Source organism: Rhodamnia argentea, chromosome 11 (assembly GCF_020921035.1).
Source record: "Rhodamnia argentea isolate NSW1041297 chromosome 11, ASM2092103v1, whole genome shotgun sequence".
Classification (NCBI taxonomy): domain Eukaryota; kingdom Viridiplantae; phylum Streptophyta; class Magnoliopsida; order Myrtales; family Myrtaceae; genus Rhodamnia; species Rhodamnia argentea.
In genome coordinates, this window is record NC_063160.1 from 4,047,835 (window position 1) to 4,063,900 (window position 16,066).

At 39.8% G+C, this 16,066-nt stretch overlaps 2 protein-coding genes across 8 annotated transcripts; one reads left to right on the forward strand and one right to left on the reverse strand.

Annotated features, from left to right (window-relative positions):
• Positions 1-3,501: 3,501 nt before the first annotated feature.
• On the forward strand, positions 3,502-7,194 carry LOC115739351. 7 transcript variants are annotated; one of them, XM_048272747.1, is made up of 7 exons: positions 3,502-3,750; positions 4,130-4,372; positions 4,921-5,261; positions 5,351-5,397; positions 5,772-5,834; positions 6,578-6,710; positions 6,875-7,194. In XM_048272747.1, the coding sequence occupies exons 2-7, from the start codon at positions 4,287-4,289 to the stop codon at positions 6,889-6,891; spliced, it is 687 nt and encodes a 228-aa protein (XP_048128704.1). In that variant the 5' UTR covers positions 3,502-3,750; positions 4,130-4,286; the 3' UTR covers positions 6,892-7,194. The 7 variants fall into 7 exon arrangements, with proteins under 7 accessions (XP_048128704.1, XP_030528243.1, XP_030528245.1 ...); XM_030672383.2 differs by having other exon boundaries at positions 3,503-3,750; positions 4,130-4,398; positions 4,923-5,261; XM_030672385.2 differs by having other exon boundaries at positions 3,503-3,750; positions 4,130-4,398; positions 4,923-5,261; positions 5,351-5,385.
• A 364-nt stretch (positions 7,195-7,558) lies between these two features.
• Positions 7,559-15,033, reverse strand: LOC115739350 (ankyrin repeat-containing protein ITN1-like). Its single transcript, XM_030672382.2, has 3 exons — positions 14,421-15,033; positions 9,041-9,558; positions 7,559-8,340 (listed from the first exon to the last, which is right to left on the reverse strand). Exons 1-3 carry the CDS (start codon positions 15,013-15,015, stop codon positions 7,636-7,638), a joined length of 1,818 nt encoding a protein of 605 aa, XP_030528242.1. The 5' UTR covers positions 15,016-15,033; the 3' UTR covers positions 7,559-7,635.
• Positions 15,034-16,066: the final 1,033 nt, after the last annotated feature.

Below are 16,066 nucleotides of genomic sequence, written 5' to 3' on the forward strand. Positions count from 1 at the left end.
GCACAGTGAAGGAAGTGATCTTATGGTAACCAATCAAGCTCTCATATCATTTTCCATTGGGAAGACTTACCAAGATCATATTCTATGTGATGTCATTCCCATGAATGCATGCCACTTGATATTGGGAAGACCTTGGCGGTTTGATAAGAAAGCTTTGCATGATGGCTGCAAAAACACGTACTCATTCAATAAGGATCAGAACTATATCATCCTTGTTCCTTTTAATCCAGCCATGATACACAAATTTCAACATGGGGAGGGAGACACGAGTGAGGAAAGCCTTTTGTTGAGAGAAACACGAGTTGAGAAACCTATTCCCGAACAAAACATTGCTTTTTCTTTGTTTGCGGTTGAAAATGAAATAAGTGAGAAAGAGAGTTTTCTACACTTTGAACTGCATTTTTTAAAGAAAAAACTTGAAGATGTGTCCTCAACCTTGAAGAATTTCATAGGGGTCAACCCGACATATTATTTAGTTCGGTGGAGGGGCCATCCTGGATGTTTTTTAGAATCAAGTTCCTTTGATAAGAATGACCATGGCAAAATTTTGCAACTTCTAATCCTTGAGATGAAGCCACAACAAGATTCAAGAACAAATCTTTCCAAACCTAGGGAGTTTGATGTGGGAGCATCGAGCTCCATCGATATGCTCTCAAGTTCGACTTAGTCCTCTTCAGTTAATCCAACTAATGATGCTAGAGTAGCCAATTCTAAGATACAATCGATAAGTTCCAACATGGTTCCATTGGCTTTTCAAGCGATATCAATGCCTATTCAAGCCAAAGCACATTCTAGTCATAACTTGTTTCGATGGGATCAAGCTCAAAATGTTGAAATGAAGACAATTGAGATGGCGACGACCAAGTTATATATAATGAAGATGCCAGTGACCAAGATGCCGACAATGGAGTTACCGATTAAGGAGTTGCTGATTCTTCAATGCCAAATACATTTTAAGTTACCAATTATTGTCCTTGCCGATTAAGTTCCGTTTCACCAGAATAATTGTTGATTTGGAAGCGAACCAACAATATATCAATGGGAGGCTGTTTGAACCACTTTCTTAGTTATTTGCTGGTCAAGGCTGATAAACAAAATTTGGAAGGAGAATAGGAAGGCTGAAGAGTCTAGATTTCAAGTCTCCATGTCATTTAATGTTGTTCTAGTTATTAGGAATTTAATTGCTTTCGGTTCCTATGCGTCTTTACTATTCGGGGAGTCCTTATATATCGTCTGTCCCCATGTCTTTATTAGTTGGTTGGTTCTCAAGTCTTTAATGCTTAGCCTATTTCCTATATACTAGTTCCTCTATAAAAAGAGGCGAAATCTCCATTGTAATGAAGACTTGATGATCTTGATGAATATAAAAACTTGTGAGATTTTTGGATGTTGGCGTATATCTTCATAGAGTGGATAACTCCTTAGTCTCTTTATCCTTGGAGAGTGGATTGCTTGTTGGTGGTGAGCCAAAAAGCCCTTTATCCACGGCTGGTGATATCCTTTAGGCCTTGGTGGTGAGTTTTCCTATCCCAAAATCTTTTATCCTTGGCTGGTGGTTCGTTCTTTTTCGTTGATCCCGATTTGTATCGTCGCCTAGTAGCGTGTCCTCTATGCCTCGGTTTAGATCGCATCTATCCCGCATTTGCATCCATCCATCAGTATCCATCTTCTATACACTCTATTCTGTTCTCATTTTCTCCCTCCATCACTCAAAATGATATCTCCCCCCACCCCCACACACGTCGGTTAATTCTTATGCCTTTGAGTTTTTTTTCGGTAAAGATTATACCTATGAGTTTGCTACTCTCTCAATGGAAATAACTTTTCGGTAGTAATCTTTAAAGGATTTAATAATATAAATAGAATGAGTAATTTGATTGATGACTAAAATATAAAAATAACGGAAAAAAAAGACACTAAAAGTGTCAAAACTTGTATACAACAACACTCAATTGAGTGTCCAAACTTTTTTTGGATCGCTTAAGTTATACATTTTTTGAAAAAATGATTACTTAAGTGCCAATTTCGATAAGCTTGACTGGAAATCCGACGTAGCCTTTTTTTTTATTAGTATTTGAAGGCGATATAGCTCGCCGAAGGTCCAATCAGCATCTAAGGCATAAAACAACGTCATTTAATGCATTTCCTTAGCTTTTTTTTTTTTTCCCTCCCTTCTTTCTCTGTCCACCGATAGGCTAGAGGGAGGGTCGGCGAGGTCAACCTCGCCATGGCTATGCGAGGCAAACCTCGCCTTTACCAGGGCTAACCGAGCGGGGGCGAGCCGTTACGCTTGCTGAGCGAGGTCGGCCTCGCCATGTCACTAGTTGTGCACCCTCCCCGTGGCTAATCACCGGTCCGACAATTGACCAAAGGAAGAAAATAAGGAAAAAAAAAAAAGATAAGCGGCATGTCACGTAAAAAAAGAAAAGAAATTAAAATGCCATGTCACTTAAAATATTCAGTTATAAATTACATGTATGTTTGTTGGCCGAAATTTCTTATCGTTGGCATTTAAGTGATCATTTTTTTTTATTTGATACTTAAGTGAGTTTAAAGTGATCTCGTACACAAGTTTTGACACTTTTGATGTCCTTTTCCCTAAAAATAACAAAGGCAAGCGCTTGCTTTTCTTTAGATGTGATTGATGACCGAAATATAATAGAGTGAGTAATTTCGTTTTTGTAATGATACAAATGTAGTTACAATGGCATTGGGTCACGAAATGTGTATTAAGAAGAAAAGGGGTCCGACCAGTTGAGTTTGCCCAGCAACTCATTCCCTTCATTGACCAACTCCTCCTATTCGTTCAATTCTTTATTCATATGATCGAGTTCAAATATGCATCCAAACACTAGAAAGTGGGAACATCATACGGTGGAGCGAAGCCCGTAGGAGGACTTGGTGGACAGTGAAAGCTTGATGATTGTTGTGGTGACCCAACAATGAAACCATCTTGGATGCAATTGCAAGTCTCCAATCCTCAGAAGCCTTTAGTTGCTTTGGACAAAAGAAATGGGTGGCAACGATTCCGCTCTACCGGAAGTCTCTATTAGTCACTACTAAAAACAAACATTATCTTCAATTTGGGTCAAATCGCCCCGATTTCGCCCCGATTTCCACTCTAATAAGTTGGCAGGTAAAAATTTCGCTAGCCAATAAGGTCGGACGCTTATTTAAAAGTAAATTAGTTATTTCATATCATCATCTAAGACAAGATCATCTCTAGTCCCTTTCTTAAGAAAATGCCCCCATCCAGGCTCTTATTTTAAATTTTCTTGACCTAAATTGTCTCATGTCTCTCTCTTTCTCTTTCTTTCTTTTTTTTTTTTTTCGTTTTGGTTCTGTTTCTTCGCCGTCGACTTTGTACATTGAAAGAAAATAAAAGGAGGGAAAGTGAATAGAGCAGGAAAATTCAAATTATTAACGCGGAATGGCGATTTTACCCTTCAAACCAAAACTACGCAACTTCGGATTTCCTTCTTGTTCGCTCTCTCTCTCTCTCTCTCTCTCTTCCCCCATTTCCCGAGCCAACATCGCCTCCGGTGGTCTGGAATTCGCAGGCGCTCCGCTTCTCCTCCTTCCATCTTCGAGGAAACTGTGTTTCAGAGAGAGAGAGAGAGAGAGAGAAACTCGTCGTATCTCTTCACCTGCGATCGCGTCTGCACGGCCTGATGGTGTGATGCGGGCTGCGGTTGCGAAGCTTGGCCTCAGCCACATCCTCCTACTCGCGACCGCCGTACGTCACCACGCGTGAGTTCGCTTCTCCCAATCGTTCTGTGGCTTGGAATTTCTCTCGAAATTGACTGTGAAATCGGACAAAATGCCCTTTTGAACCTGATTTTAAAATTAACTAACAAAGAGAGAGAGAGAGAGAGAGAGTGAGAGCATACTCTCGTGATTTTGGATAGCAATCGTGGGTATTTAGGGGTTCAATTCGACAAAATCTGTCCAGGATCACAAAGATCTTGGGCTTGAACAATATATACAATGCGCCGGTTCTTGCCTTCCATTCTCCAGCATTCGATACTACTTCTTGGCTTCTATAGGGTGATAAAAGTGGGTCTTAGGCGATTTTGAGGGTGCTTTTGTTAATTTCAACTCCCATTGTTAGATGGCTATGTTTCTTCAGGCTCTGGCACCATTCAGTGGCGATGTTCCTACAGCGCTCTGTTGAACGGCTGCATACAAGTCCACTTTGCTATTGACAGCTCCATACAAGTCCATTTCGCTAGCGGCCATTCCAATTTTCCCGTACTCGTGGGCGTGACGCAAACTAAAATCGCTAAATGCCAAGAAAAAGAGCGAAGAGAACTGTTAAACAACCTGCTTCACCACCTGGTGGAGATGAGGAAAGGCCATCAGAAAGAGCCCATGACGATGCTTCGACGGACATGGAAGGTGAATGGTTCATATCTTCAGCTGCATTGCTTCAATTTATTATGATCATTTTTTATGTTGTATGCAGTTAATCTACTTGCAGCTTTTCTAGGCCTTCAATTTGAATGGTCGTTATCCTTCTATGATGTTAGAACTATTGGGGTTATGGCTTCTGGAGCTTTTGACGACTTCAATATGTGGTTAGTTAAGTTGCCAATAGTAAGACTAGATAAATGTTAAGTGTTGGCTTAAAGATTCTTAATCCAAAGTACATTGATCGATCATATAGGTTTACATTCAGAGGTAAAATACAACTGAGTTTTTGGCTAATATTTGAGGGGAAACTTGGAACTGCAGTAGGTAGTAGCTTATATCAGTTTGGCTTTGCCTAAACTGTTTAAGCACCTACCCTGGCGGTTTTTCCTTGGCTAAGTAGCTTTTCCTTGAGAAGTTGAAATGGGTTGTCTTCAAATATTTGAGGTTGTGTAATTGTATTCTTGGGTCTTTCCTTATGCTTTTGTCATCTATCTGATGAATGTCCACAGTGGAAAAAAGAGTTGCAGCAATCAGAGCTATTCGTGATGTACAGATTGAGCATTTGCTGACTGAATTACGTCTACTGCGCTCTTGTATGACTGAAGAACAGATGGGAAGTCCCGTGCTACAGTTTTTCACTGAAAATCTTCCACATCTATCATTTGACCTAGACAGAGAAGATGGGCAGTTCGAAGTCCGTGAGGGAAACAAAGATGGAAAATTATGTCTAGACAACACTGATGGAAAAACTCTACATGCTTCATTTCTCCACCGAATGTCCATAGCTCATCCTGGAAACTCTGATGCGGTTCCATACTTTGGTGGCTTTGAGTTTTCCAGTAAAGGTGGTACATTTTGTTTCTTGAAGCATACATAACATAGGAAAGATATTCAAAATCCGACTCCTATACTCAGTGGGTCTACTTGATTGTTGCAGGGAAAGCAGGCCTTCTTAGTACGGAAAATTTGCAAGTGAGGGACTTTGTATGTTCTTTCAAAGCTTGCATCCTCTAGCTTTTGGCTGTATTAGATGACGGGGCTTAAAGAGAGGGGCCCTTAAGAATCTTTTACCTCTTACAGCTGCTGTCTTCTCCTTTTTTGATGGACAACCAATAGATACTCAAACCAGTCTGCAACGATTATTCCTTCCTTGTTCTTGCTTCTTTGTTCTTGTTTTAGTTAGAGATCATTCCTGGTATAGTAATCTCATCTTGCTAAAGATGAAAATTTCGAATTCTACCCTTTTACAAATATCAGTTCATTGAAGGACGGTAGGGAGTCTATAGAATCTTGTACCTAACCTAACTTTGCTGCTAACTTCACTCATGAATTTCATGCTATGTTTAAAACATTATTAGGTTTCGGATGAGCCATCAGACTATCAGATGCTTGGGCTGCCAGATACTCTTAGAACTCCTGGGGTTAGTTTCTAAATAACTATTCGGTACCCCCCCCCCTCTTCTTTTCTCTCTTCTCTTCTCGAATCTTTCTTTGTTTAAGATGAAGTTGTTGTGATTGTCACATTAAAAATCTATATCCTCAACCGCTTTTGATAGAAGATATCATGTGTTTTAAGTTTCATGTATAAAATCTATGAAATTTGCAGCTATGTAGATACTATCATTTATACCCAAGGCCAGTGAGCCTTTTCCAGGTCAATTGTAACCTCAAATTTATTTTCATTTGAACATAAAGTTTTCTGCTAAAAAAGTCTTGATGTAAAATTGAGATAGGCACTCTGCATCATTTTTAGGCATAAAGCGTGTGAACAATGTTTCTTAGGAGGTATGATAGAACCTGTGGACCTTATTGGAACTTATGAGGCTACTGCAGGATGTGTGTTATCAGAGCTTTGCTCGGCATTTTATATAATTGTGGTGACATTATTGCCCATGTAAAACCGATCAGTAAAAGATGCCCCAAGTTTCTATGTTCAGTTAAGACTTGTATGTGCATTTACAAGTGCTTAAATGGTTTTTTTGCTGAAAATTATTCAGTAAAATAATGTCTTTTAATGTAATCACATGTACTGAATTACATGAGTGCTTTTTTCAGCACTAATGCAGTCATCAAATAATTAGTGCCCTCCGCTACTTTGTAGTTGAAACTCTTCAGCTCCATAAGTTATGTAATTCTCTTTCACCTCGTTGCTTGCCCTCTGCAGCTGAGTAGCCAAAGGCTCTCCATAGGGATGACACCTAAAACCTTAAGGTTGCCTAAGCCTGGGGAGATGCTTCTATCTGTTCGCGGTTCTCCTCTCGGTGTCTACAAAGAAGAGAACATGGAAGTGATAAATGGTAAGATGGGATCCGTGTTAGAACCTTTTTTCATTGAGATGTTAAGACAAAGAATCTGTTTAATCAGAAGGATCAAATGGACTACCTGCAGATCGAGGGATATTGCTTTCTTAGAGAGGGAATTGTCCTCCCTCTCTGACTCCTTTTTCGTTCATCAATTGCAGAATCTGATGAAGATTGACTCAATCCAAGTCTGTCAGGAATCGTGCTTTAAGTGGCAGCAAAATGTCGATTAAGTCTAATTGCCACTGCTATAATAGAGAAGCTTTCGCCATGATAAGCGAATCTGAGCTTGTATTGAAAATTGAATTGCGGCTGCGTATCTCCCTAACATCGGAAACAGGTGCTCGTCAACTGCACTGTCTTGCTTCTAGGGATGTATTCTTCTTTTTTACGACAATGTGTCAAGTAGATTATTGAGCTTATTCTGTTACATGCACCATCAAGTGTTTCTGCGGCATAGCTAACTTGTTTTGCTGATCCATTTCGTTTGCTTGACAGTCTCAACAATTCTCTCAAGCTTGAAACATTTCAATAGCAGATTTTTTTTTTTTTTTTTTGTACTTTTATGGCATGATTGGGAAATCACGACTTCCCATCTAGCATGTGAGCCCAGTTGTATGATGTGCTAGTTCAGGGTGAAGTTAGGTTCGGTTCAATCTTCCACCCTAATAATTCACTTCGGTTCGGTTTTTCAAGAGAATCGAACCGAACTAAACCATTGACACCTTTGATGTGAGCCTAGTTGTATGATGTGCTAGTAGTAGTTCATGAATGCACTATTTTGCTAAATTGTCTGGTTCAACGATATATAATGTTTTTTTCGACCAAAAAAAAAAAAGATATATACTGTTGTCCATTATGGACAAACATGATTAAGAATGGAATCAGCTAGTGTACATTCTCTGTTTTCATTCCTTACCCATCACAACTTGCACGTATATGAAGATCGATGACTAGATTCCATACCAACCAACAAGTTCTTGATGGATCTAGCAGGAGGACGTGTTTGGAAACCAAACCTGACCTTCGGTTTCATGAATCGACCGATCAAGCAAATCATTGCCATTGACCCTGCCAGAGTATAACCAATGATCCCCCACCCAATGGTTTTGGCCAACACAATGTACATGCCCGAAGCGAAGGCTAGGACCATTCCCAGAAGGGCGATGTAAATACTGACTCCAGCAACATGCACATGCCGCATCCCCATGGGCTCGAATTCGCCAGTTGGAGACAAATCGAACTGGAGGTAGATTGCAAGGACCGAGAAACAGAATGCTGTGGTGTTAAACACCACAAAGGCTTTGAAAGCCGCTTGTCTCACGAAAGTCGCTGTCCCTTGGTCGGGCCCATTGTTGTAGTAGCCGCCAGGCAGTGTGAATGCTGCTGCGAAGGTGACCGTGGCAATAAACACTGCGATGAGCAGACAATTGTTATGCACACATCCATTCGGTTTATCGAACTTCTCTTGGTAGGCCATATTCCCTGTGGTTATGGAAATGCTTGATCTTTCCTCACCATATCGCTTCTCAAGTCTCTTCACGTGTTTAATAGCCCGGTCTTGCATGTCGTTGACACAAACCCATGCTTCCAACAAGTACTGAACTTTTGCAGCTTTAAAGCCAACCTAAATATACAGAATATAACCAATCAATCAATTATGGCTTTTCTTACATAGGTGAAGGCAATATTTGATTAACCGCATACAAAATGATCATTGAAAGTGGATGTATAAGATGTCCCAAACTAGTTGTTCACCATGTCAAAATCTTATCATTTTGAAAGTTTTGGCACTAAAGTGAGCGTTGTACACAACTTATGGCATTTTTAGTGTACTTCACCCAGATAAAATTGTTGAGTTAGTAGAACTTACTCTAGTGGAAGATCAGTTTGGCGTTTAACTTCAACTCTGCACATTGGCTTAACAAAGACTGGTGTTGATGGGAAAGAAAAACCTACTCAGCACTGCATCTAAAGGATAAACTTGAGGGAGAAAAGTGAGATCAATTTGGTTATTATCTGCGCATTCTTCATGACTGGCCATCGCCTTATGCCGAACGCCGAGGTTTTGCCTAAGACTCTAACGTGGAAATCGACTATAAATAGTGATGCGAGAGAATGGGTTGAAGAGATCTCTTAAAACCATTATTAGAGAACAGCACATGGTAAGCATTCTGACTATTTCTTTCGATTAGGCCCAGCTTTTCCCGGACCTCGGGAAAATATTTCTCACTCCTATTTCGAGTAGATCCGAAGAGGGATGCATATGATGGACCTATACAGAAGTGAAATCAGTGCGAGCAGCATCACCATTCAAGAAAACGTACCTTTTCATGACCGTCGAAAATGCCTAGGGCTGTCAAACGTTCCTTGTTCGTGGCTCTGATGTCGACTCTCTTATCGCGAGCTAGGATGTTCATCATGTCGTAGTCTCGGCAAAGAGCAGCCAAATGGAGAGCGGTGTTTCCATCTCTATCTCGTGCATTTATAAGATCCTCCAGCTTCGGCGTCTCCAACACGTGCTTGACGACCTTTATCTGTCCGCCTAATACTGCAGAGTGAAGAGCGGTTTGTCCTCTGCTGTTTATCGAATCACAAGTGTCGGGACAGAATTTAATCAGCTCGTCCATTACATCGATATGGCCAACAAGCGCCGCAATATGAAGAGCAGATGCACCGTCTTTGGCTAAAAGGTGTGCAGCAGAGACCTCATGCCGCAGTAGTATTTGAACTGCTTCAACTTTGCCCAAGTGAGCAGCATAATGAAGAGGAGTCCACCCAATGTCGTCTCCTTCACTGATCATGTGTGGTCTCTTGTTCACCATCGTTCTCAAGCAATCATGTCCTTCACACATATTATAACCAAAAGAACCATCAAAATCTATTAGGACAGATTTCCTGTGCCTTTGGAATAACTATCATGTTCGACATGCAACTCGAAAAGTTAATTTCTTTGGGTTAAGTACAGATTTAGTCCTGTTAAGTTTCAACGTTCATGTGGTTTGATCCTCTAATTTTATTTTGTTCAACTAAGTTCTGTAGCTTTTTTTTATCGGTGCAACTGGTCTTTTAATTTTCATTTTTTTTGCAATCAAGCCCTCTAACTCTTTGGATTTGTGCAATCAAATCCTTTTGTCAACCACTTTAACTAAATTGTCAAATTAGTTAGCAATGTGGCATTGCTCATGTGATTGAAATGACACCTGATGTTAATTTGCTATCGAATGAGAAGATCACAAATAGAACGAAAAAAAAAACCCATAATTTGACAGTATTAGTCATCATCTGTAAACAAGGCACTTGATTGTACAAATCAAGAAAATTAGAAGATATAATCACATAAAATAAAACTTAGAGGACCAAATTGTACGAATCAAGATATTTAAAGGACTTGATTGCACAAAAGAGTACCAGATTGCACAATGGATGACACTTAAAAAACTATGGGTAATGACACAAATGATCCTTGAAATTTAGCCCAATGAGCATTTTGGGCCCTAAACTTTTGATTTGTTCAATATAGTCCCTTAACTTTTGGTACATAACCAATGTAATCATTGAACTATATGAAAATGTTCAATGTTGTCCTTTTATTCATTTAAGATCAAGGATGACATCACTCCGTCTACTATTGTCTTTGTCGGTCAACGGCTTTGTGGAGCTTGTCGCTAGTGACAAAGCTCGATGCAGCGTCGAGTTCCATGTTGGCTACCGACGGTGAGGATGGTGTGGGTGGTGGTGAGAGCATGAACACATTGAAGTCTCTCCTCCAAGTGACCCTCTTGCGGGGAGCGAGCATCCCAAATTTCTATCCAATTCCAATATTAGACAAGGACTTATACGTGTCGTTTAAAAAGAGTGTAGGAGAAGATGGAAAAATAAGAACGAAAATATTAAGGCATGCAAGTATTGTGCTTAAGGATAATTCTGCCCTTCACGGTACAAACTCGGTACGTAAAGCTCTAGCGGTTATCCTCCCAAGATACAACAGATCTTCCTCTATGTTCCGCACGGAATAAATAGAGGGTACAAAAACAACAACGTTATAGTAAAACCCGGATAATAAAGGGAAATAAATAAAGGAAGATCTCTTATTTTGGTATGCTTTTATCATAATACGACATTCTCTTTATAGGCAAATAAGGATGAGAGTTAATCAAGAAATAAATCAAATCAACGATACAGAGCTGTTTCAAATTGATTGCATTGATTGTGGTCATAATTACCATTAAAGCCATTACAAAACAATTGCTTCTTAATACAAAAACCGGTGAAATATCCAAGGAAAAATTGTCAAAAAAGTCCTAAACATATTGCACTTTTATCAATTCAGTCCTAAACCTTTTAATTTTTCCAATTTAGTCCTAAACATTTTACATTTATGTCGGTTCAGTCCTAAAACTTTTTTGTATTTGTGTCAATTCAATACATCCCGCCAACTTTGGCCGGTCGGTGCTAACATGGACCCTGCTGTGCTGATGAGACATTTTTAATAATATTTTAATATTTTTATTTTTATTATTTTTTATATCTTTTTCTAATTTACGATTCTTCTTCTTCTTTGAGACGTTTTCTTGAGCTTCCGCTTGTGCTTGCTTGGATAGCCGCCGACCTCCATCTTTGGCCATTGTCGGCCACCATCGACCTCCATCCTTGGCCATCGTTGGCCATCGCCGACGCTAAACAACCGTCATCAGGCGAGGCCGATGGGTGATGGCGAGGCTCGGCTATCATCAGGCAAGGCCGACCACGCCCATTGGTAACAACGGGACGACGGTGGTGGGACACCATGGCTAGGCGAGGTTAGCTTCATCCAGATCTAGCGAGGCCTAGCCGCCCCATGGTTGGGCAAGGCTCATCGAGCGATTGTGGCACCGGCTCAACTAATGGCAGCGACGCTAGTGGTGGGCGAGACCTTGGTGGAGGAAGAAGATGAACAAAGGGAAAGTTTCAAAGGAAGAAGATGAACCAGGAAGAAGATCCAAGAAAGAAGATGAACTAGAAAAAGAAAGAAAATGAAGAAAGGAAAAAAAAATTAAAAAAATTTAAAATATTATTAAAAATTTCCCCTTTAGTGTCTGCCGGCATCCATGTCAACATCGGCCGACATCCATGTCCGCGTCGGCGAGTCAAAATTGGCTGAATGGATTGAATTGGCACAAAAAAAATGTTTAGAGCTGAATTGGCACAAATGCAAAAAGTTTAAGATTGAATTGGCAAAGTTAAAAGGTTTAGGACTAATTGGCAAAAGTGCAATAGGTTTAAAACTTTTTGGATAATTTTTCCAAATATCCAATAATGTCCCACATATTTCAAAAGGTTCTTCAAAAAGAAAATGCTGGATCGACTCAATGAATGTAATGCATTGGAATTGATGCTTGTTAGGCTATGAACCAAAGCAAGAAAGAATGAAATATAATTCACAAAATCATTGATAAAGTTTGAAACTTTTATGAACCAAGAATTTTTTTGTGAATTAAAGTTTTCATCAATTACATTACACCCCAAAAAATGTTTTTCAACGTGGTTTTGCGCTAATAGGCAATGTGTGTGCTAGTTTATTCTTAAGTACTCTAGAGATTTAGCCAAAAATTCTTGTAGGAGCAACTCCACTCCATACTTGTATAGGTAATTCCATCAAATGTATTATGCTGTTAAATACACTACCAACAATCGCTATGAAATTCATTATGAGCTTAGCTCAACCTCTTTTTCATTGCATTCTTGCACTATTCTCATCTTAGGAGGGATGACAATTTTAACAGCGCATTACCGGATCAACAAGCGACTTATCATTACCCATATGAACCTAATTCATGGGATTGCCAGTCATATAGATTGGGTTACCATCACTGCTGATTTTCTTCAACTATCTTAAGTCTCCTTCCCCTTGATGAATAGTCGGAGGATCGACCGAATCCATTATGACTTCACATAATCAATGGACATAATTCCATCTTTAAACAATTGCTTTACCACATCATGTTTCAATCGGACCTGTCTCTTTTAACTATTGAAAGTTGTATTTTTTGCAATGACTATTGTCTCTTTGAAACAGCTATGACTACTTGACAACCACAATTCATAGACACGTATGATGCCAATTGCATTCTCTTTTTCAAGAACTTGAGCAGCTGCGAATTATCAAAATAAATAATTTCTTCTCATTCCTCTACTAGAGCGTAAGAGGATAAAGTATTATATTTTTACGTAAATGCCTGGTAGCATCCGAGTCTACAATCCATTCTTTCATATTGGCCACAATATTGGCTTGAGAAATGACCACAACAAATTTCGTCATCGGAATCATCTGCTTTAACCAACTCGACTTTTAGTTTAGCACGATCGTCATTTCCTCCACAATTTTGTTTGGTTGATTTCCAAATTAAAGTACCTCCACAAAGGTGACCACATATCAAGTAGTAGTTTTTGTCTCATCTGAATGTGAAATTCAATTAGCATCACTTTATCCTTTCAAATTTTCAATATAGCAGGAAATCCACTACATAAAATATTTTTTTTAAGTAACCTCGCCACATAATGCTCTTGCTAGGTATTAGACCACTATTACTTATTATGAATTTTTTAAGTTGTCAAAACTATGAATTTTTTAAGTTATCAAAGCAACAAAAACAAAACATGCACTGTTTGTAAATGTTTCATATCAATGGCTCAAAAACATCAGCAAAACCACACCTCACTGGAGATACAACATTGCCATTTGCTCAGACCACAGCAAGAGATCACCATTTTTCACAATCAATTCCAGAAACTATATGAATTCTTCCTCTCATGCTTATACTTTGCTCCAAGGAAATAAACGGGTATGCTTTTCTTCACTAAAGCAAATCATCTCAGACTCAACAAAAAAACAAACGAGCAAGACTTGACATCCACGAGAAAAAGAACACTAAAAGTGCCAAAAATCGTGTACGGCACTCATTTTAGTGCCAAATGTTTTATCTGGATTTGCCAATTTTTTTTTAAAAACGATCACTTAAGTGTGAATTCCAATATGTTTGACTGAAAATCTGACGTGGTATTTTTTTATTAATATATGAAGCTAATGTGGCTCATTGGAGGTCTAATTAGCAATAAAAAAAGCTAAAAATTGAAAAAAAAAATATTGAAAAATAAAAAAAAAATACAAACTTAATTAGTTTTAAAAAATAAAAATAAAAAGCTAAAGTTTAAAAAAGGATATGTCCAATAGAGGTCTTCAAACTTATCACAAAAGTGAAAGTATTTCTAAAACTTGTAAAAAGTGTAATCAAATCCTAAAATTTATCAAATTGATGCAAACGAGTGCTTCTGTCCACTCCATCCATTTGGACAAATGAAAAATGATGACGTTTTTGTAAATTTTTCTCTCTCCTACGTGGTAATAACATGGCTAAGATGACATCGATTTGGTTCAAATTTGATTATTAATACAAATTTTATTTAAATTATTTTTAAAAAGCAAAATTAACTAATTTTTTTAAATTACACATTTTTCATTTAAAATAAATTGGAAAAATAAGTTTAAATTTTAACAAAAAGATATATATATATATATATATATATATATATATATATATATATATATATATATATACACACACACACGCGTGGCGGGGCCTGTGCAAGCCCCGTCGGAACAAGGAAAACACAAAGCTAGAAAGATTGGACGCAACTGAATTGTGAATCAGATACAGGCGCGCATACCTTGCGGAGTGTAGCAGATGGCTGCGTGCAATGCTGTCATGCCTTTGGGGCCTTTGCCAGAGGATGATGACGATGGCGACGGCAGTGGAGAAGCGTCTAATATGAGTTCGGCAATATCAAGAAACCCCTGCGCGGCAGCGAGATAGAGCGGGGACTCATCATCATTGTTGGACACGTCGCACAGTGTCGGATCTGCTTCGACCAGCAACTTCACCGCCGAGGAATGGCCGTTCCTCACTGCCTGGTGCAGCGCGGTTTCCTTGTCGGCGTTCGCCTTCCGAAGAAGATCGACCAGCCCACCTCCCTCGATGTCGCCGGGCGGCGAACTCCTCAGATAGTCAATCACGACTCGAACTATGTCGACGCACCCGACCCTCGCTGCAGTATGCAGCGGAGTGTGACCTTTGTAGTCCTCCTGCCAGAGGAGAGAGCCTCCCGAGGGGTGCCGGTAGATGAGCTGCTCGACGAAGCTCGCCTGCCTGTGCCGCGCCGCGATGTGGAGAACGTTGTTGTCCATCGGCGTCTTCTGGTTCAAGATGTAGTCGGAGGGATTGTTATCCAACAGTTCCATCAGTGAATCGAAGTCTCCCATCATTGCAGCCTCGTACAGTTCGGGCTGTTCGGGCTGCATCATTTCAGCCTCGTACAGTTCGGGCTGCATCTCTCTCTCTCTCTCGAGACTCTCTCTCGGACAGCAAGCAAGTGTTCCTTGTCTTCCGTCTCGGTGGATGAAGAAATTGAGCGTAATCTAGGCGACCAAGGAGAGAAACTTCCAAGTGATTTCCTATGAAACTCAGAAGTCAGTTGACTCCGGGTCGACCCAGTTAAGCAGGAGACGGGACAGGTAACAACCATTCAAGGGGGAGATCGCAGGAAAAACAACCATCTTTGACTTAAACATGTACGGACACCGCTCACGTTCAACATCTCAAATCCAATACGGTAATCGAAAAGCTGGAGCAGGAATCTTCCGTAAGACTTTCTGATATTTTCCTCCCTTCAGAAAAAAAAAAGAAAAATTATTTGAAAGGAATCGATGGTGTAGAAGGTGCGGGTATAGACACGTTAAAATAAGAAACGCGTCTGGATCAATCTAGCACGGCAACCAAACATTTCGAAATGAGGAGGCGCCCTTCGAGAAGGTCGTGGACACGTGTGAACCATCCTTCCTTGGGCTGATCCACGTCCGGTTTGACCAAGTTGCCGGACCAGTTTGGTTATTTTGTTCAACATTCATTGGTCTAACTACTTGTCTCCATTGTTTTGGTTTTCATTGGAGGACTCAGGCTTCTGCATAATCCTTATTGGGAGTTGACTAGTCTGACCCACTGTTAGACTGGCCTCGACAAAGCATCTTTCATAGCATTAACAATTATTGGCCTAATGACATTCGACATGTGACTTACAATGTAATTAGCCATATATCATTTTGTTTGTTTTTCGAGCAATCTTCTTGTGGTTGAGACTAATGTTAGAATTTGGAGCAACATCTCTTATCTGCTCTTCAATAAGATGCCTTATAATATCAATTACTGCGGTCGATTTCTTTCCGCTACTCTCCGGGCAATTGAAGATTCAGGATGTGCAACAACCTTGTCAGTGGTTCGGGACACTACTATTGTTGTGGCGGTTAGCATTATTGGACT